Here is an 18,272-nt window from a genome sequence, read left to right as displayed (position 1 = left end):
GGTGTTTTGAAGTGGGGTTGTATGAGGTACTTATCCATAGTCAGTAGTTGACGGTCGGCACGCCAACGGTTTAGAGAAACAGAAAATTTTCGCCAGTTTATCTTGCCGCGAGACAGCTATACGGTCTATGTTTCTGACAGGGAACTGAAGCCGTTATCTATATTGCCAAAGCAACCAGACTCCATTTTAAAAAAACTGTAATTTTACCTCGCAGAACAGGGGAATCGCTGGTCTACCATGGCCTCGATTGGTTGGTTTGTTTGTGTTATTGTAGCAATAGACCAGCAACCCCCGTGTTTTGCAAGGTAAAATTACAGTTTTTTACAATGGAGTCTGGTGGCTTTGGCGAGAGCAAAGATGGGTACAACAGCTTCAGTTTTCTGTCCAAAGGGCTGTCTGATGGCAAGGTGAAGCAGTTAAAATTTTCTAAATATAGCGTACACTTGAACTGATTTTTAGGTGGGCTGTCTTTTTGGTGTCTAAAATATGTTTTCCTGCCAGCCCCGGCCACAGCAGTACATTGCTTTGCTTCTGTGCGGTAACTCTGCTCCTCAAAACTGGGGGCATGCCAACCGTCATTTACAGTACTGTAGGTAATACACTGACTATAGATAAGTACCTCATACAACCCCACTTCATAACACCCAAACTATCCCTTTAACACAGAGCTGCACTGGAAAAAGATGGATCATTAAAAATAATTAAAGCAACAACAACTAAACACAATGTTAGTTTTTTAAGTGTAAAAATAATTGTGAAATACCTCTCACGTTGACCTCGGCTGTTGTCTTCTGCTCTCCCAAGACGCAGCTGTACTCGCCAACATCCTCGGGCTGGACGTTTTTGATGTGCATCTCGGCTGTCTTCCCCTTCAGCGTCATCTGATATCTTCCCCCATGATGCAGCTGGTCGTCCACCTTCCACCACTGCACGGGCACCCCGGCCCTGGACAGCTCACAGCGAAGGGACACGAGGCCTCCTTCGGGGGCCTCCTGGTTCTTCAGACCCATTTTAAAGGTGAGGGGGATAGCTGTGGAAAAAGTTAATGTATTGTTTTTTTATTTGTTTTTATGTTAACCTGACTTACACTGTCATAAGGTCAGAACACTGTACTTTTTAAAGCAGATAAAACGGGCCATTTTTCTTAAAGGAAAATATATATTTTTTTTTTTGTTTTTCTTAATTTCTGAAAAGTAAAAAAATGCAAAAACACAAACAACTTTGCATTTACAATCTGCCCTTACATGTGATGGTGATATTGGCTGTGGTCTTGACGTCACCGTAGACACAGCTGTAAAGTCCGCTGTCCTCCAGCTGTGCGTTTTTGATGGTCAGCTCCATGCTGCTGTTTCGATTTTTAATCTGGTACTTGAAATTATTCTTCAGCAGCTCTTGTCCTTTTCTCCACTCCACAGCGAGGCCAGGCTTAGACAGCTCGCAGTTCAGCGTCAAGCTGTTCTCCTCCTCCACCTGCTGGTTCCTTAACTTTGTCTTGAATGTGATGGGAGGAGCTGCAAGGAGAAGAACCCAGGGCTGGTTAGTTTCTTTGTAAATGTTCAATTAATTAGTAGCAGTTATTTGATTGAGACATTCTTACTCAACTGGGGAAGTTTCATGGTGATATCTATTAGTAAAAATGTTACCCTCTTCACCGGTAGTGTCTCCCATTGCATCATTAATTGATTTATATCATTGTACTTTATCCTATTTTAGTAAGTTCCCTCAATTCCAGTTCAGTCAAATGGGAAAGGATATCTTAGAAAGGCTAAGTAAGGCTTAGATATCATGTTTCCAGCATGGGATTTCTACTTCACCTTTGACGGTGAGCTCAGCAGTCGTTTGGCTGTCCTGAGTCTTGCAGGTGTATTTCCCAGCATCACTCTCCTCCATGTTGTTGATGATCAGTTTAGTGAGACGTCCCTGCTGCTTCATCTCATATTTGTATCCAGGTTTGAGGATGACTCTGCCTTTCCTCCAGTCCACTGGAGCTCCAGGTTTGGAGAGCTCACAGCAGAAAACTCCACTGTCCCCTTCCTTCACCTCCAAATCCTCCAACTCTTGTTTAAATGTTACAGGAATCGCTGAGAAACATATATTAAGATACATATTAACATATTAAGCAAAATATGAAATTGGAATAGATTTCTTAGTTTATCTACCATGTTTACTTTGTAGGAAGTACCGGGACAGTCTAACTGTGGTTAAGAAACAAAATCACCAGCTGAACAGTGTTTCCCTATACTGGCTGTAGTGAAACGTACCTCTTACTTTGATGTCAGCTGAAGTTACAACAGTGCCAACAAAACAGCTGTATTCCCCCAAATCTGTGAAAGCTAAATTTCTGATCAGCATCTCAGCCATCCGGCCTTCTTGCTTCATCTGATATTTTTCTCCCTCATTCAGAAGTTGAGCATCTTTCCTCCACTCCACCGGGACTCCTGGTTTAGAAAGCTCACAGCGCAGCGTCACGCTGCCCTCCTCCACAGCTTCCTGGTTCTTCAACTTTTGCTTGAAAGTTACCGGAATCGCTGAGGATTGAATGCAAAAATACTGTATAAGATGTGCAAATTACCAAATCACAAACATAATGTGTAATGGCTCTCACCAGTGATGATGATGGTGGCCGTAGTTTTTATGTCATCACAAACACAGCTATATGTGCCACTGTCCTCGGGCTGGCTTTTCCTAATGAGGAGCTCCGGAGTGGAGCCGCTCTGCTTTATCTGGTATTTCTCTCCGTTGGTCAACACGTTGTCTCCCTTCTTCCACTGCACTGGAGTGCCGGGTTTGGAGAGCTCACAGCAGAGCGTCACTCCGTTGCCCTCCTGCACCTGAATGTTCTTCAGTTCTTGAAGGAATTTGATGGGCCGCTCTGGAGCAGGAGAAATATCAAAATGATTGAAAACATTTTCATTTTGAGGAATGTCTGTTTTGCTGCTCTCTAGTCCCGACTGATAAGTCAAGTTATACCATAGGCAACCATAGGTCATGTCCCAACAACAAAGAACTTTCATCCAGGAGACCACTGTCGTGTCCCGTGCGTTACGTTTCACTTTCACTTAAAAATCAGCTGTTCGTTTGTGTCCCGTGTTCACAACGTTCAGTTTCACTTTCCCTTTTCAAAGATACTAGTTTTAAGCCCAACCATGTTTTTTTTCCTAAACCTAAACAACTGTTTTTGTTTAATTCACAACATTAAGCTTGTGTTTACTGTGGCTGAAAAGTGACGCCGAGGTGTCTGACAAAGTGTCAGTATGTGATGAGTTTGGATGAGAACGTGTTGCATCTACATAAACGTTATCAAAGAAAAGGGGGCAATAAAAAAGCCACACTGTTTCGAAGGTCTGGCAAGTACAATGGCAAAGGTGTCAACAAAATAATATATATACAGTATACTGCATATATATAATATATATTAGTCTCCAGGATTTTTAGAAGTTGTTCTATAATTGCTAACACATCTCTTATTGTTTCACCCTATTGCACTGATAGATTCCAACTTTCAACCAATTAAATCTTTTACAAACTATTTGTGTATGTATACTCCTACACAAGTTGTGACCCAGAAATCTACTTAAACCAACAATAACTCCACCTTGTTTATGTCAACTTTGGCAGCTTTGCATTTAGTTCTGTGTTGTTTTACTCTTTACTGATAGATTTAGTTGTATTTAGCATGTTTCCCGTTTGTTATACTGTGTACTCATGAACTCTTTGAGTGCACTCAAATGCACTAAAGCAAAACAATGCAATGTATTGTAATGTATGTAGTACTCACCATTCACAGTGATCTTAGCTTTTGTGCTCTTCTCTCCACATATACAGGTATAATCTCCAGTGTCTTCCAGACTGAGGTCCGCAATCTTCATCTCCACCTGCAGGTCCTTCTTCCTCATCTGGTATTTGTCTCCATTTTTCAGCAGCTCTTCTCCTCTCCTCCACTCCACTGACGGGGCAGGTTTGTTGAGCTCACAGCGCAGAACCACACTGTTACCCTCCGTCACCTCCTGGCTGACTAGTGGCATCTTAAAACTTGGCGGTAAATCTGTCAATCAGAGTCAAATCTTACAAACAAAATCTTACATAACATTGAAAATCAACTAAAAGGAAAAAAAAAAGCACAAAGTGTCCAACGTTGCATACTCTAATATTTCACTGGAAATAGTATGCAATTCGTGTATTATTGGTTTCATACTAAGTTTTCGGACATAATAAAAAACTCACATACTGTTTTAGCGCACTAAATAACATGTTAGCATGGAATTTCGGGCGCAACCATGGTATCATCAGATCATGCAAATTTCTGCTGAATTCAATAACATATTTCCTTGTCTTTAGTATGATAAGGAACATAATACATATTACATGGAAGTTACATTGTAGCAGTGATGTAAGCAACACGGCAGGTATGTTCACAAGACAATCTGTCATGCTCATAATCATTTTTTCTAGCTAACTATTCAGCTCAAACACAGTGGAATGGATTACATGATATGATATTACATGTAAAACATGAAATATCACTCAAATGAAAGACACAACAACTAATACTACGGCTAGAGTTTAGTTACAGAACTGTTTGGGATGTATCTAATGCAAACTGCTGCCTAAACATCCCCATGACGTGATTTCACATCCCATCTACTGTATCTTTTCACCCAGCTCATGAATAGTAATGTTCAGTACACACCGAGTACTGTGACATTACCTCTCCATTAAGCTACATAATGGAACTCACACAGTGCTAATACCCACTGGGTGTATTTTGGTTTTTTATTGTGCTACGTTAGAGCTGACCTCTTTGACGTCTGCGCTGACGTGATTCTGTTGAATACGTTGGGAAAATTAAAGAAATAAAGGAAGAATTGTGCTTAAAAAAATAATGAATTCAACATATGCGGGGAATTTCTCTTACCTTGGACAGTGAGCTCAGCGGTCGATTGGCTGTCTTTGGTTTTGCAGATATATTTGCCAGCATCGCTCTCCTCTATGTTGTTGATGATCAGTTTAGTGTAAGGTCCCTCTTGCTTCATCTCATATTTATCTCCAGGCTTCAGGACCGACCGGCCTTTCCTCCACTCCACTCGAGCTCCAGGTTTGAAGAGCTCACAGGTGAAAACTCCACTGTCTCCCTCCTTCACCTCCAGGTGCTGGAGCTCTCGTTTGAATGTCACAGGAAGTGCTGTGGGAGTATAATAGAAAACCCTGTATTCATTGATTGCATTGATTTGCAACCTGCAGTTTCCTTTTAATGAAATGGGCTGGCCCCCTCACTCCTAGATTTTTTTTTAATTTTGTTGCAATACAACGAGCAGGCACTTCAATTTTCCTGTTCATCCTCTCCTTAACACCAAAAAAAACCTCACTTTGGTATCATAGGTATGGGATTTGGGATTTTGCACCATAGGAAATGTACAAACACAACTGAAATCTAATGTGATCTGTAGTTACGTATTACTAAGTCACAGGTGCACGACTTCAGTATGTAAGTATATTATCATCAAAATGACATGGTTGTAACCATATAATTATTATTTTAAATGTACTGCAAAGCTAATATGGGCAACAGGTATGAAATGTGTTCTCATTGGTGTTTGCACGCTTCAAACTTACATTTCACTTTGACTTCAGCTGTGGTTTTCTGATCTCCTGTGATGCAGCTGTACCTCCCTGCATCTTCTGGTTGGACGTTGAGAATGGTCATCTGAGCTGTCTTTCCTTCCAGCTTCATCTCATACTTCCCTCGATAGATCTCCTCAGACAGCACCTGGGTGTCTCTCTGCCACTGCACCGAGACTCCCTTCTTTGACAGCTCACAGCGTAAAGTCACACTGTTCCCTTCTTCAGCCTCCTGGCTCTTCAGACTTACTTTAAACGTGGCGGGAACAGCTGTTGAACCAAACACAGATACTGTTTATACATGTAAAGCAGAACAGAGGCAAGATCATTAACCCTAAGAGACCCACATGGACCCATGTTTTCTTTATTAGGGGGGACAGGGGATATATAGGGGGAGATAGCAGGTCAACAGTAGATGTCACATAGAAGTAGTGTACATCATCTGAAAGCTGGTAACCTGAAGAATAATTTGAGAAATAGCTCACTATGTTTGAGTGTATATAGGCCAAGAACATTATAATAGAAATATATAATGGCCATTCCCATGCTCTATTTTGCCTCATAAGTTGTTGCAGCAATTCTTTGGGTTGATACCATTTGTTACACAGCTTTGGTGCTAAATTTAACCATTTTTTACCACTTGAGAATTGATAAAAATTATCAATAATCCCTTCAAAATACCATATTAAGACACCAAGACCTTGAGGAACACCATAGAAAAAGCCATGCTTTGATTTGGTATCAAACACTTTTGAGATTTTTGCAACAGTTTTTTCCTCGCCAAAATTTAGCCTAACTTTAGGGCGTTATTTATCCCCCTTCCTGACAAGCTAACAAGACGTGGTTGGTACCAATGGATTCATTAGGTTGTCTTGTTTTATATTCAATATCTTCACTCTAGCTTTAAAATTGAGCTTGTTACAGCCTCTTAAAGACAGTAGGCCTAATGTTGCTGGTCTGAAGCACTTTAAAGTAGCTCAATAAACTTCTAAAAAAGGATCAATGAAAAATAAACAAACACAAGAGTGTGCTTCATTACACACATTGAACATACCGATAACTTTAACAGTGGCCTTTGTCCTCTGCTCTCTACACACACAGGTGTAGACCCCGCTATCCTCTGGTTCAGCATCTCTGATAATCAACTCCAGGGCCGAGCCCCTCTGCTTAATCTGGTACTTCTCTCCGTTCTCCAACAGATCTCCTCCAAGACTCCACTCCACTGGGACACCCGCTTTAGAGATCTCACAATACAGTGGGATGTCGTGTCCTTCCCCTACTTGGAGGTTCTTCAGCTTTTGCTTGAAGGTGATGGGAAGAGCTGGAAGGTAAAGGTAAAGTTTGGTCATGAGAAAGAATTCACAAGCTACAGCAAGGAGCCAATTTTTAGTGTATTATTGTGTTTTTTTGCTTTTACATGTTTGTGTGCTTTGTCAATAACAAACACCTACCATTAACAGTCAGCGTTGCAGTGGTCTCTATGTTCCCAGAGATGCAGGTGTAGATATCGCTGTCCTCAGGTGTGACATCAAAGATCTTCAGTTCAATCAGCATGTCTCTCTGCCGCATCTGGTATTTCTCTCCACTCCTGATGAGTTCATTCCCGCTCTTCCTCCACTCCACATCACGACCAGGCTTCGACAGCTCACAGCGCAGAGCCGCAGTGCTGCCCTCCTCAATCAGCACGTTCCTCAGCTTCTGCTTGAAGGTGACTGGGAGAGCTGAGGAGGCATGGGTGACCATAGATTGAGGTATGATGATGGATTATTGATAATTATCAACATTATTTGTCAAAATTGATTTAAAATCACTAGAACCAATTAGCCAATTAGTAAATGATGTCCCTACCAGTGATTGTGACAGTGGCAGATGTCATCTGATCAGCACACTCACAGCTGTAGACCCCACTGTCCTTAGGAACAGGCTTCCAGATCAGAAGCTCCAGGGTGGTCTCCCTTTTCCTTATCTGGTATTTAACTCCGTTCTTTAGCAGCTCATGTCCCTTACTCCATTCCACTGAGATTACAGGTTTAGACAGCTCACAGCGCAACAGGACATTGCTTCCCTCCTCTGCTTGCATGTTCTTTAACTGCTGTATGAATGTAATGGGAATAACTGGAAACAAAATACAGTTATGAGCAAGGTGAGAATTGTGAAGTTGTGCACAGTATTGGCAAAAAGATTTATTGCATGAATTGCATGCATTTCAAATACACTCCTGTGAAAGTGTGTTTTGATGAAACTATACGTTTTTGGTAAAATCACGTATAATAAAATGCACATGAATGTAAGGAAAAGTTAATGACATACTGTGTACTTTGAGGCTTGCTGTAGTGCGGTGATCTCTGCACTGACAGGTATATTCTCCTGAGTCCTCAGGCTTCAGGGCTTTGATGGTCAGGGAAATGATTGTCTTCCTCTGTTTCATCAGGTACCTTTCTCCAGGCCTGATGTTTTCAAAACCTCTCTTCCAGTGGACGTGGACCCCAGGCAGAGAGTATTCACAGGTCAGAGTCACGGTCTCCCCCTCTTTGGCCTCCACAGGTTCCAGAGACTGGGTGAACTCTGCTGGGATGGCTAAAGAAAGACAGCAAAGAGGTAAAACAGGAGGATACTAATTTTTCAACAATAAGCCTTTTACCTAAATAATCCTATATTATCAGTCACATCCCTCTGGCATTTAATGTTGGGCATTAGTAAGCAATACCAGTCCTGCAATAAGAAGTCAATAAAATGCTATTCGTACCTTTGACAGTTACAACGGCCCTAGTTGTAACAGATCCAGCACTGCACTCGTACACGCCGGCATCGTTGTTGCAGACCTCCCGAATCGTCAGCCGGGCCTCGCAGCCAGAACGACTGGCAAAATACCTTGAGGAGTTCCACATCAGGCAGCCATCTTTGTACCACAGGATTTTACATGGCTTGGAGGCCACACAAGACAAAACCAAACCACCTCCTTCAAAAGCCTCACAGTCTTCCAGCGCTTTAATGATAGTGGGACGCCTCTCTGGTAACGCGAAGAAATGAAGCCAAATTAAGAAATGTGACGTGAAAATATACAATAAAACTATGTGGCAGATTAAAGCCTCACCTCTAACCAACAGCGAGGCGTACGATCTTTTGTCCCCCGCTGCAAACGAGATGGTGCCAGTGTCTTTGCGGGCAAGCTGTCTAAATGTGAGGGTGTGGTAGCCTCCATCCACCATCTGGATTTCATTGAGCGCATTGGTGTACAGCAAAGTCTCGTCCAGATACCACTTGACCCCGATGTAGTCACTTGGACAAATTCGACACCTGAATGTGACCGTGTCGCCCTCTAGACACTCAACATCCTCTAATTCATCCAGGATCAACACCTTCTGACCTGAGAGAAACATTGAAAGATGGAAAAGTCAAAAGTCCCATAAACATCATGTACAGTCGGTACTAGAAGAATATCATTAGTAGTTCACTGAGCATTACACTCAATAATGAAACATATTTATAGGGATTATTTTTGGCAAGCTTCGCATTTATAACCACAGTAAGGATATACCATTTCACTGACATGCAGTATCTGTTTAATAATACAGTATACTGCAATTCTGTTAGTATACAATATAGCATCTCTCAATTAAATTATTGAGGCCCTTGAAATCAAGACTTGGTCCCTTCACTATGTTCTCACCCTGCACCGTCAGCTGCGCCCGGCTCTGCATTGTACCGACATCACACGTGTAAACATCTGTGTCCGATTTCTCCAGACAAGTGACGGTCAGGGACAGCACCACACCCTTCTGCCTGATGACGTATTTCCTACCAGACCTCAGCTCCACCATGCCCTTCAGCCAGGTCACCCGCTTGGCTGGCCGCCTGGTCTCACACTCCAAGTTAACTTTACCCTTTTCCTCTCCTCGCATGTCCATTAACTCCCTCGCAAATGTGTGCTGGAGTTCTGAAAGGAATAATGAAGTTCATGAAATTGAGTCAAGTTTGCCATTTGTCGGGGTTTGACATGGCAAAATAGGACATTTGAGGGAAACATTGCACAATACTACAGTAAAGAACACTACAATGTATTGTCAATAGTCCTCATCTAACATTTATTTTGAAAGCCCTCAACTACCTCTGATCTCCAGCTTGGCACGCGAGGCAACGCCTTCGGCCTCACAGCAGTATTCTCCAGAGTCTCTGATGGTGGCATTCCTGATCACCAATCGCGCCAGGTACTTCTCCACACTCATCTCATACCTGTGGCTCTGCCTGATCAAACGGCCATTTTTCAGCCAACGGATGGTGACCTCTGGTTTGGTGATCTCACAGCTCAGCTCTGGGTCCTCGCCCGGCACCGCCTTGACATTCAACAGCTCCCTGAAGATGTGCACTGGCTTCTCTGAAGGAGGGGACATGCATTCACTCACATTCAGGTGTATTTGTATAAATGCATCTACCGAATGGCACATTTCAAAATAAAACACAGAAACAAATTGCTAATCATTTTATCTGAGACAAGGTATTTACCTTTGATAAAGAGCATGGTCCTACAGCTCAGATCTTTAATTGTGAAGACTACGTCTCCAGCGTCGGTCAGTGTAGCATCTCTAATTGTCATCTTATAGTTGCGGCCGTTGTTGATAACCTGGATACGGCTATTGGTGACCACCACCTGGCCATTGATGGTCCAGGAAGGCTCATCATCGAGATTATGAGAGAGGTGACAATCAAAAGTGCAGCTTTCACCTTCCAGGACAGATGTTGTCTTCATACGTTGAACAATAGTGATGTGTAAGTCTGTAGACAAATACAATAACAAAGCAGCCTTATTATAGTAAATATGACTTTACAGAGTACCAATACAGAGAGAAACATTTACTGTAACGCCTTAGAAAGTCATTTAACATCTTTGTGATGGAATGACATCCAACTGTCTCTATATTGTAATTCCTGAGTGCCTTAGTGTCAGTTTTAATTTAAAATTGTTCAAATGTTATTTGAGGTTCACAATTAAACCTTGTGGTTGTATGCCTCCACCAACAGGTCAAGTTGCAGTTTACATTTATGTCTGTCCAAAATGTCATCACTTCATCATTTTATCCAATTAGACATTTGTGTGAAATTGTCATAATTAACATATGGATTCTTGAGTTATGGCCAAAAACGTGTTTTGTGAGGTCACCGTAACCTTTGACCACCAAATTCGTATCAGTTCATCCTTGAGTCCAAGTGGATGTGTCTGCCAGATGTAATACAATTCGCTCCAGGTGTTCCTGGGATATTGCTTTCACAATAATGGGTCAGACGTAAGGTCACATTGACTTTGACCACCAAAATCTAATCAGGTCATCCTTGAGTCCAAGTGGACGATCACGCCGAATTTGAAGAAATTCCCTCAAGTTGTTCCTGAGATATCGCGTTCACGAGAATGGTACAGACGGACGGACGTTGGTTGGGACGCATCATTTTTCCAACTACTCACCATGCACAGTAACTTTGGCCTTGGTCTGGCTGGTGCCCAGGTCACAGGTGTACTGTCCGGCGTCATCCTTGCTTAAGGAATGGATGATCAGTGCCATGGACTTCCCGAACTGGAGTAACTCGTGTTTATCATCAGCAGTCAGGATCATACCATCTTTCTTCCAAACAGGGGTCACTGTCTCTTTGGAGATTTCACACTGCAGAGAGACGTCCCCTTGCTCTTCTCCTACTGCGTCCTCCAGAGACCTCAGGAACACTGCTGGGCGCTCTGGAGCCAAGATCATACATCATACATGAGTGTTCATGTTTCTCAGAAATGAACAAATGGAAATGCAAGTATCAGAAAAAAAACTCCACTTTTATTCCCAAAGCTGACCTTTGACCTTTAACATGGTGATCTCGGAGAGAAGGCCTGCTTTGAAGGTGACCCTGCTCTGCTGTGGACGCAGCTTCTTGATTGTGAGGCTGTGCATCGTGCCCATGTGCTGGATCCTGTTGATAACGTTGCAATAGATGCGGACATTGTTGAGGAGCCACTCCACGTTAGCGACCACATAGTTGAGCTCACATGAGAATGTGGCAATGCTGTCCTCCTCAACTTCCACTGGCTCGAGGTGTTTAACCAACTTCAGCGTTCGCACTACAATGAAAGGGGGAAATAAATGACGCCAAATCATCAATTAAACTAACGTAAAGAGGTAGTGTCTGAAAATACTGAATATCCGATACAGTTACTTTACCACACGCCTCAATTTTCCTCAAAACGATATTTAACCTACCTTCTACCTTAACATGTGCTGTGCTCTGTGAGCCCCCAGCCATACAGTGGTACTGTCCTGCATCCATCGCTGTCATGCCATGAACGGTCAGCTGTGCTTGTTTCCCTTCCCTCTTCATGCTGTATTTGTTCGAGCTCTTCAGCGCCGTACGACCTTTAAACCACTTCACCACCCGGGGAGAGGGCGCAAACGCACAGCTCAGAGTCACAGAGCCGTTCTCCTTCGCCTCTTCATCGTCCAAGTGGCGGGAAACCTGAAGAGGTCGCTCTAAAGGGGGGAGATGGAAAGCCACTTAAAGAGACACCCCTGCAAAATCATAAATTCATTCACTTGACCCACTTTGTCCTTTTCAGGATCATGTAGAGGATCAGCTAACTGACCTTTGACAGTAAGCTGAGCAGTGGAGCGACTCTTGCCAGCCATAAAGACCACGGGGCCAGACATGGAGCTGTCTGTAGAGGTGAGACAGAGGCTGTGGACGGTGCCCTCCCTGTCGATGTCCACTGCTGCACAAGGCTCCAGCACCTCACCGTTCAGGGTCCACCGGGGAGGCCTCCCTGATTTCAGGCTGGTCTCTACTTGGAACAGCGCTGGCTCTGGCTCCATCACCTCCACTGCGCTCATCCCCCGCACTATGCGTATAGCCTGCTCTGCATTTACAGCCATAATACACATTACTACTGACACAAGTACTGACGTATAACATTACAACAAACACTCTTGATTGTATAGTTTGCACATTAGAAACATGTGAACATGGGTATTACTCATGATACGGTAAGTATTTTGTGTGGGTACATGAATGATTTGATTAATGTGACAGCAGGCGTCTCACCCTCCACCAGAAGCTGACAGGAGGTGTTGTCATCTCCTGCATCACAGGTGTAGGTGTCCTCATCTGAAGAGCAGATGTCGTCGATGGTCAGCTGCCTGTAGACATCTTGGCTGATCAGTTGGTACTTCTTACTGGGCAGGAGCTCCTTCCTGTTTTTGTACCACCTGACCTGAGCGTTAGGCCGCGACACCTGGCACTCCAGCAGACCCCGGTGGCGATACATGGCTATCTTGACCCTCAGAGGACGCGCTATTTGGACCGGCAGCTCTGAAGAAGGGAGGAACAGGCTGTGAGCGACCAAATCATTTCCTCCATAAATCCATGTTTAATCATGACATAAACAGTCTGGTGGCTCACCTGTCACAGAGAGAGTTGCATAGGACGAGACGCGCTCTGCAGTGAATCGGATATCTCCAGCATGCTGTGGCCTGACCGACTTGAAGAGCAGGATGTGAGTTTTACCTGCAATCGGAAAGCAAAATGTTTTATCATTTTTATGTATTGTATATAACAAGTCTACGATCACTCAAACACAGCTTCTTAGTAAAGTTGAGTGTACTATGAAGCAAGCGCTGGGGAGTATTTATACTCTTGGCTTATGTTTCAGTAAAAACCACATGGTTGGTCACTCACCCTGGTGTCTGATCTTGATGTTGTCCCCAGGTCGAATTCTGCAGTCATCTCTGTACCACCGACCCTCCAAATCCACCTGGTTGACCTCACACAGGAAATTCACAGGTTGACGCTCAACCGTGTCGACATCCTCCAGCTCCTTCACTATGTGGATGTCCCTAGCTGGCAGAAGGTAAACAAACTGCCTGTTAATGCTGATAAAGCAACCAAACAGAACTTTATAAATGCTGCTTGTCAGATCGCTCCTCGATAGCACCGTAATTACTTTTTGACAAGACTTTGACACATGTTTTGAGTGTTGTTGAGCCCTAGCCTCTTTTCACTGTATATGCTGCCCCATTTTTAACCAACATGATATTCCTTTGCGTTGTTTTGCTGATGATGTACAAATCTATTCGCCAATAAAAACAAATAGTTAGGATTCATTGTAGCCTTTGTTGAACTGTTTAAATGATATCAGAACGTAGATGGATCTAAACTTTCTCAATCTTAATGAAAATAGACGGAGATCATTATGTTTGGACGACCTGACCTATTGGATGATTATGTTGGTATTCTTGGCCCTTGAGCTTCTCACAATCAACCCTTTGTTAAGAATTCTTTGTGAATGTAGAACAGTTAGTCTGCAGTTAGTACAAATTCCAGCTGCTCGTCTTTTGACTGGAAAAAGAAAACAGGATCACATATCACCAGTTTTTGCCTCCCTCCACTGGCTTCCTGTCCATTTAAGGATTGATTTTAAGATTTTATTGCTTGTTTTTAAGGTTTGAAATGGGCTGACGCCACCTTTTCTAGCAGAACTATTGCATCTTTCTACTCCAGTTAGAGCACTGAGGTCGACCGACCAGAAGCTCCAAGATGTCCCCAGAACTAGACACAAAAACCGTGGTGACCAAGCCTTTGCGGTGGCCGCCCTTGATCTCTGGAACAGCTTACCTTTTGCAATTCTTTAACTACTATTATGTGCATATTATGCGTATTGTTTTTGTCTGTTCTTGTAGTTGTTCGCTTTGTATTCATTTGTTTTTTGTGCCTGTTCAACACTTCCAACTGCGTTTTTGTTTTTTAAATGTGCTATACAAATGAAGTTTAACTTGACTTTCTCTTTTTCTTACATATAGACTCCTATTACTTATTTACATTTGTAATTGTATACATTAGGCTATTACCTGATGTAGTAAGAGTGCAGTGTAGTCATATTTTTATTACTTTATCCCATCATATGAATGTTTAGGCCTTGGTCAGGTGTCGGCTTTGACCTGACCATGTCTATTGTCTTGGTCACATGGACAGAGAATTAAATACAGTGGCTATGGAAATAGCACAGTCTCTATATCACCACCTTACCTGTGACACTGAGTCTGCTTGAGGTCTCAATGCCGTTGGCCTGAAAAGAGAACAAGCCTGCGTCTCCCAAAGCCACCCTGTTCAGTAGGAGGGAGTGTTTCTTCCCATGCGTGCTGATGCGCCAGTTGGGCTTGGACTTAATCTGCATCCCGTCTCTGGTCCACACTCCCTCGATAAAGGCCAGGTTGAGGGTCACCTCAAAAGAGCAGCTCTCACACTCACACACCTCCACATCCTCCAAACCCTTCACCACTTGCAGACGGTTCTCTGGCACACAAACAAACACACACACACACACGCAGCATTAGAGATTCATACGCTCATTCGCTACTATGCTGAAATGTACCTCTTTGTGTGAGAAGAAAACTTACTTGCAGCAGCGACTATTCCTCCAGGTATGTTGTCTCCCATCCTGCTCTTCTCTCCGTGTGATTTGGGGAATCTTGTTTGCTTTTTACCACAGTTATCACAGAAGGGCTACAACTATAATATGATGAAAATATATATATCAGTTAACAGTCTGGCTCAGAAGAAAACTACTAATCGTTTTTATTGTTGTTAATAAGGATAATTGGTCCAGCCGTAAAAGCACCAGCTTTCACTAGGGCTGGCGATACCACAAAAAAATTGGATTTGATCCGATAACAAGTAATACAGGGCCAGAATCGCCAATATCAATACTGATACGATACAATACTTTTTATAATTAAAAGTGGTTTATGTACATTCATGTTGCTTTCCACTGTTAATTACTTATCACATGCATGTTAAAAAAGGACACTTTTTAAAAGCATAACAAAAATGTGTTTTTTTTCATTGTTAATTGAATGTGCACACATGAAAAGAAAATGTATTACTACATTTACTTGTTGAGAATAATGAATGTTTTAAAACTTTTAGGTAACACTTCATTTTACAATTCGCAAATTTCATGGTAATTAGGTGATAATAAGCAAGTAGCCTATTTTAAATTTCTTTGGAATTACTGCCAAATTACCCCAATATTTACCTCAAAATATATAGAAAATTAATTTATTATAAACATTATTTAATAATTATATTCTGCTATTTCCCAATAGCTGGTAATTCAGTTAATACATTTCCAGGAAAATAAGAAAGTTAATTGATATGCTTTATTTCCATGTCTGCTGATAAATAGATAATAATTATCAAATAACTTTTTTGGAAATTTCTTGAAAAAAAACCTCCGTGAATCATGACATCAGCTACCAGGTTACATTTGTGTAGACAATAAGTCACACAATGGTGAGATTTGTGCCTGATCAGAAGAGTCTTCTATTAGTTTTGGTTTTCCACCTCTGATGAAGAGCAGTGCACAGCCGCTTCTCAAGCCTAAGGGCCTTATTTTAATTATTATATGCTATTTTAGCATATCATTATTAAATAATAATTATAATAAAGTCATTTTCAATACATTTTGAAGTAAATATTTGGGTAATTTGGCAGGAATTCCAAGAAATTTCAAATAGGTTACTTGCTAATTATCACCTAATTACCATGACATTTGCAGACCTGTAAAATGAAGTGTTACCAACTTTTTTAGTGCAAATACCTACAAAAAAACACAAACTACTCTCAACCAACATTCACAGCTGTGAAATAGCTCCAAACTTGCTCCTCTTTCTTCAGCCATCATGTGTCTGTCGGAGTAACTAGTCAGGGTGCACGCCACTGCGCGTGCGCAACGCGTTTACAACAGCAGTGAGGAGTAAACGGTACAACAGAACATCGTTTGCACAGACAGTTCTACTCTTTGATGAAATACAAATGGGTGTAGAAGAGAGAAACTGATGACGCTAGAATCCATCTTCAAAACGAGACATTGGTATTGGTAGTATTGATATTTTCATATCGATCCGCCCACCCCTAGCTTTAACCATCTCTTTCACTCTCATTCACATTAACAGCCATTCAGCTTCTTTCAGGTACTCTTCATAGATAACCTGTTGCAATATATGTCCTGTTTGTTTCGGACAAAGCTTCATTTCAATTGCCAAACAAATTTCTCATTGAAATGGAATATGATATAAACCATCACTTCCAAAATGGCAACATTGGCCTATTAAAATGGACACACACGGCATCATCACTCTGATATGGTTGACCCGAGCGATGGCATGCCAGTCCTCCTCAGTAAAGAGGAGCAGAGTAATCTCTGTCGCCTCACTCGGCTGAGCTCAGCACCACCAATATAGACTCTGCTGTGATCAGGCTGCGTGCACTGAACCAAGGAGAAAGGGAAGCTTTAAAAAAACAAACAAATGAGATCTACCAATCACTAAACTGATTGATATGATATGTGAGATCATGACACACTTTTCAGAGACTGGCTCCTCCCACTATCATTATGAGGTTTTCTAAATAGAGCAGGGCCATTCTTTCTAATTACCTACCAGCTAAATACATTTCATAATGCGTCACACAACGACACTGAGTCTTCCAACCTTTATGTAGATTACCTCTAGAGACCTAATCAATTATGATATCCATTGGGATCTTTTTCAAGATGTAAGATAAATAAATACTATGGAAATAATACAAAAAAACATCTTTGAAATGAGTTGAGCAAACTCAAAACAGCTGAGAGTGAAAGACTTTGACCTTAATACAACTGTGCAGTAATATAAGTTAGCTATTTTTCCATTGACTTCATTCAGTGGTGATTTTCCTTTGGTTCTATCAAAGTATGCAAACAAAGAAATGATGACAAACTACCAGAGTATCAGATCACCTGTTGCGATGCACCCACCTCCAACTTAGACAGCAGCTTTCTAGAAAGAATAAATTCTTGCATGTCCTCTCGTCGCACCAAAAAAAAACTTCACCTGAAAAAAGAGGCTAAAAAACATCCACCATGGCAACCGATCGGCCCGAGTCTTGTCTTGTTTCACACAAAGCCTTTAAGATTAACAACAAACGTTTAGCCAAAGGAAAGCACGCCCGGGTTTGCAAGCTGCATCCCTGTCCCCAAAGCACACAGCCTATAGCGCTTTCTCTTTTTTTCTGGCTTTGATGGAGCATAGTGCTGAACAGCTGACATATCTCTCCCCACATACTAACCTCCAAAATAGCCTTCTGTCAGTATGACAGAGCAAAGATAGCTTTGGCTTTAATGGTGTGAGGCAGCTCTTGTCCAGCATCAATGGAACGATCAGCAACAATCAAAATGTATACAATAGGCTTAGAGGGTTTGATGGTTTTCTGGTGTGCATGAATGCGCGAGAGACAAGCTTAGTACGAATGACTTGAACGCACGAGGATGGTCTACATAATGGCTGCACATGAATGTGTTGTTCTACACAGAGGATTCTCAAACTGAGATCTAAGATCTCTTCCAACAAAATGACAGAGTATTCTGTGCATTATGAGGCTGATGTAGATTAATAACGTGCTCGTCACAATACTGACTCATATCTGTCAGTGTCCTAAACCTCAGGTCAAAGTCCATGGATCTCCACAGGGAGTTTCCACCACTGCTGCAGTTGACAGGTCACAAAAGATTAAACTAATGTGAAGACACACATATCCTCTCTTAAATTACACCTGATTGGCTTTCCCATGTGAGGTCATTTACTGACATC

The 18,272-nt window shown here is 42.1% G+C and overlaps 1 protein-coding gene across 1 annotated transcript in view; it reads right to left on the bottom strand.

Annotated features, from left to right (window-relative positions):
- The window catches only part of obscna (obscurin, cytoskeletal calmodulin and titin-interacting RhoGEF a), a 50,629-nt gene extending 32,829 nt beyond the window's left edge, over positions 1 to 17,800 (bottom strand). The window contains exons 1-26 of the mRNA XM_074636717.1: positions 17,441 to 17,800; positions 15,042 to 15,153; positions 14,671 to 14,937; positions 13,324 to 13,485; positions 13,048 to 13,152; positions 12,691 to 12,957; positions 12,236 to 12,505; positions 11,856 to 12,122; positions 11,453 to 11,716; positions 11,078 to 11,344; positions 10,123 to 10,392; positions 9,728 to 9,994; positions 9,290 to 9,556; positions 8,366 to 8,986; positions 7,930 to 8,196; positions 7,468 to 7,734; positions 7,071 to 7,340; positions 6,674 to 6,940; positions 5,614 to 5,889; positions 4,916 to 5,182; positions 3,779 to 4,045; positions 2,606 to 2,872; positions 2,262 to 2,528; positions 1,815 to 2,081; positions 1,245 to 1,511; positions 764 to 1,030 (exon numbers count right to left, since the gene is read on the bottom strand). Of these exons, the coding sequence (XP_074492818.1) occupies positions 764 to 1,030; positions 1,245 to 1,511; positions 1,815 to 2,081; positions 2,262 to 2,528; positions 2,606 to 2,872; positions 3,779 to 4,045; positions 4,916 to 5,182; positions 5,614 to 5,889; positions 6,674 to 6,940; positions 7,071 to 7,340; positions 7,468 to 7,734; positions 7,930 to 8,196; positions 8,366 to 8,986; positions 9,290 to 9,556; positions 9,728 to 9,994; positions 10,123 to 10,392; positions 11,078 to 11,344; positions 11,453 to 11,716; positions 11,856 to 12,122; positions 12,236 to 12,505; positions 12,691 to 12,957; positions 13,048 to 13,152; positions 13,324 to 13,485; positions 14,671 to 14,937; positions 15,042 to 15,081 (6,550 nt within the window). The 5' untranslated portion in view covers positions 15,082 to 15,153; positions 17,441 to 17,800. The remainder of the gene's footprint in view (positions 1 to 763; positions 1,031 to 1,244; positions 1,512 to 1,814; positions 2,082 to 2,261; positions 2,529 to 2,605; positions 2,873 to 3,778; positions 4,046 to 4,915; positions 5,183 to 5,613; positions 5,890 to 6,673; positions 6,941 to 7,070; positions 7,341 to 7,467; positions 7,735 to 7,929; positions 8,197 to 8,365; positions 8,987 to 9,289; positions 9,557 to 9,727; positions 9,995 to 10,122; positions 10,393 to 11,077; positions 11,345 to 11,452; positions 11,717 to 11,855; positions 12,123 to 12,235; positions 12,506 to 12,690; positions 12,958 to 13,047; positions 13,153 to 13,323; positions 13,486 to 14,670; positions 14,938 to 15,041; positions 15,154 to 17,440) is intronic.
- Between the last annotated feature and the right edge of the window lie 472 nt (positions 17,801 to 18,272).

The sequence above is a fragment of the Sebastes fasciatus genome, chromosome 5 (assembly GCF_043250625.1).
Source record: "Sebastes fasciatus isolate fSebFas1 chromosome 5, fSebFas1.pri, whole genome shotgun sequence".
Classification (NCBI taxonomy): Eukaryota; Metazoa; Chordata; class Actinopteri; order Perciformes; family Sebastidae; genus Sebastes; species Sebastes fasciatus.
Note: the sequence above shows the minus strand (reverse complement) of the source record. Positions and strands in the feature narration are given on the sequence as shown.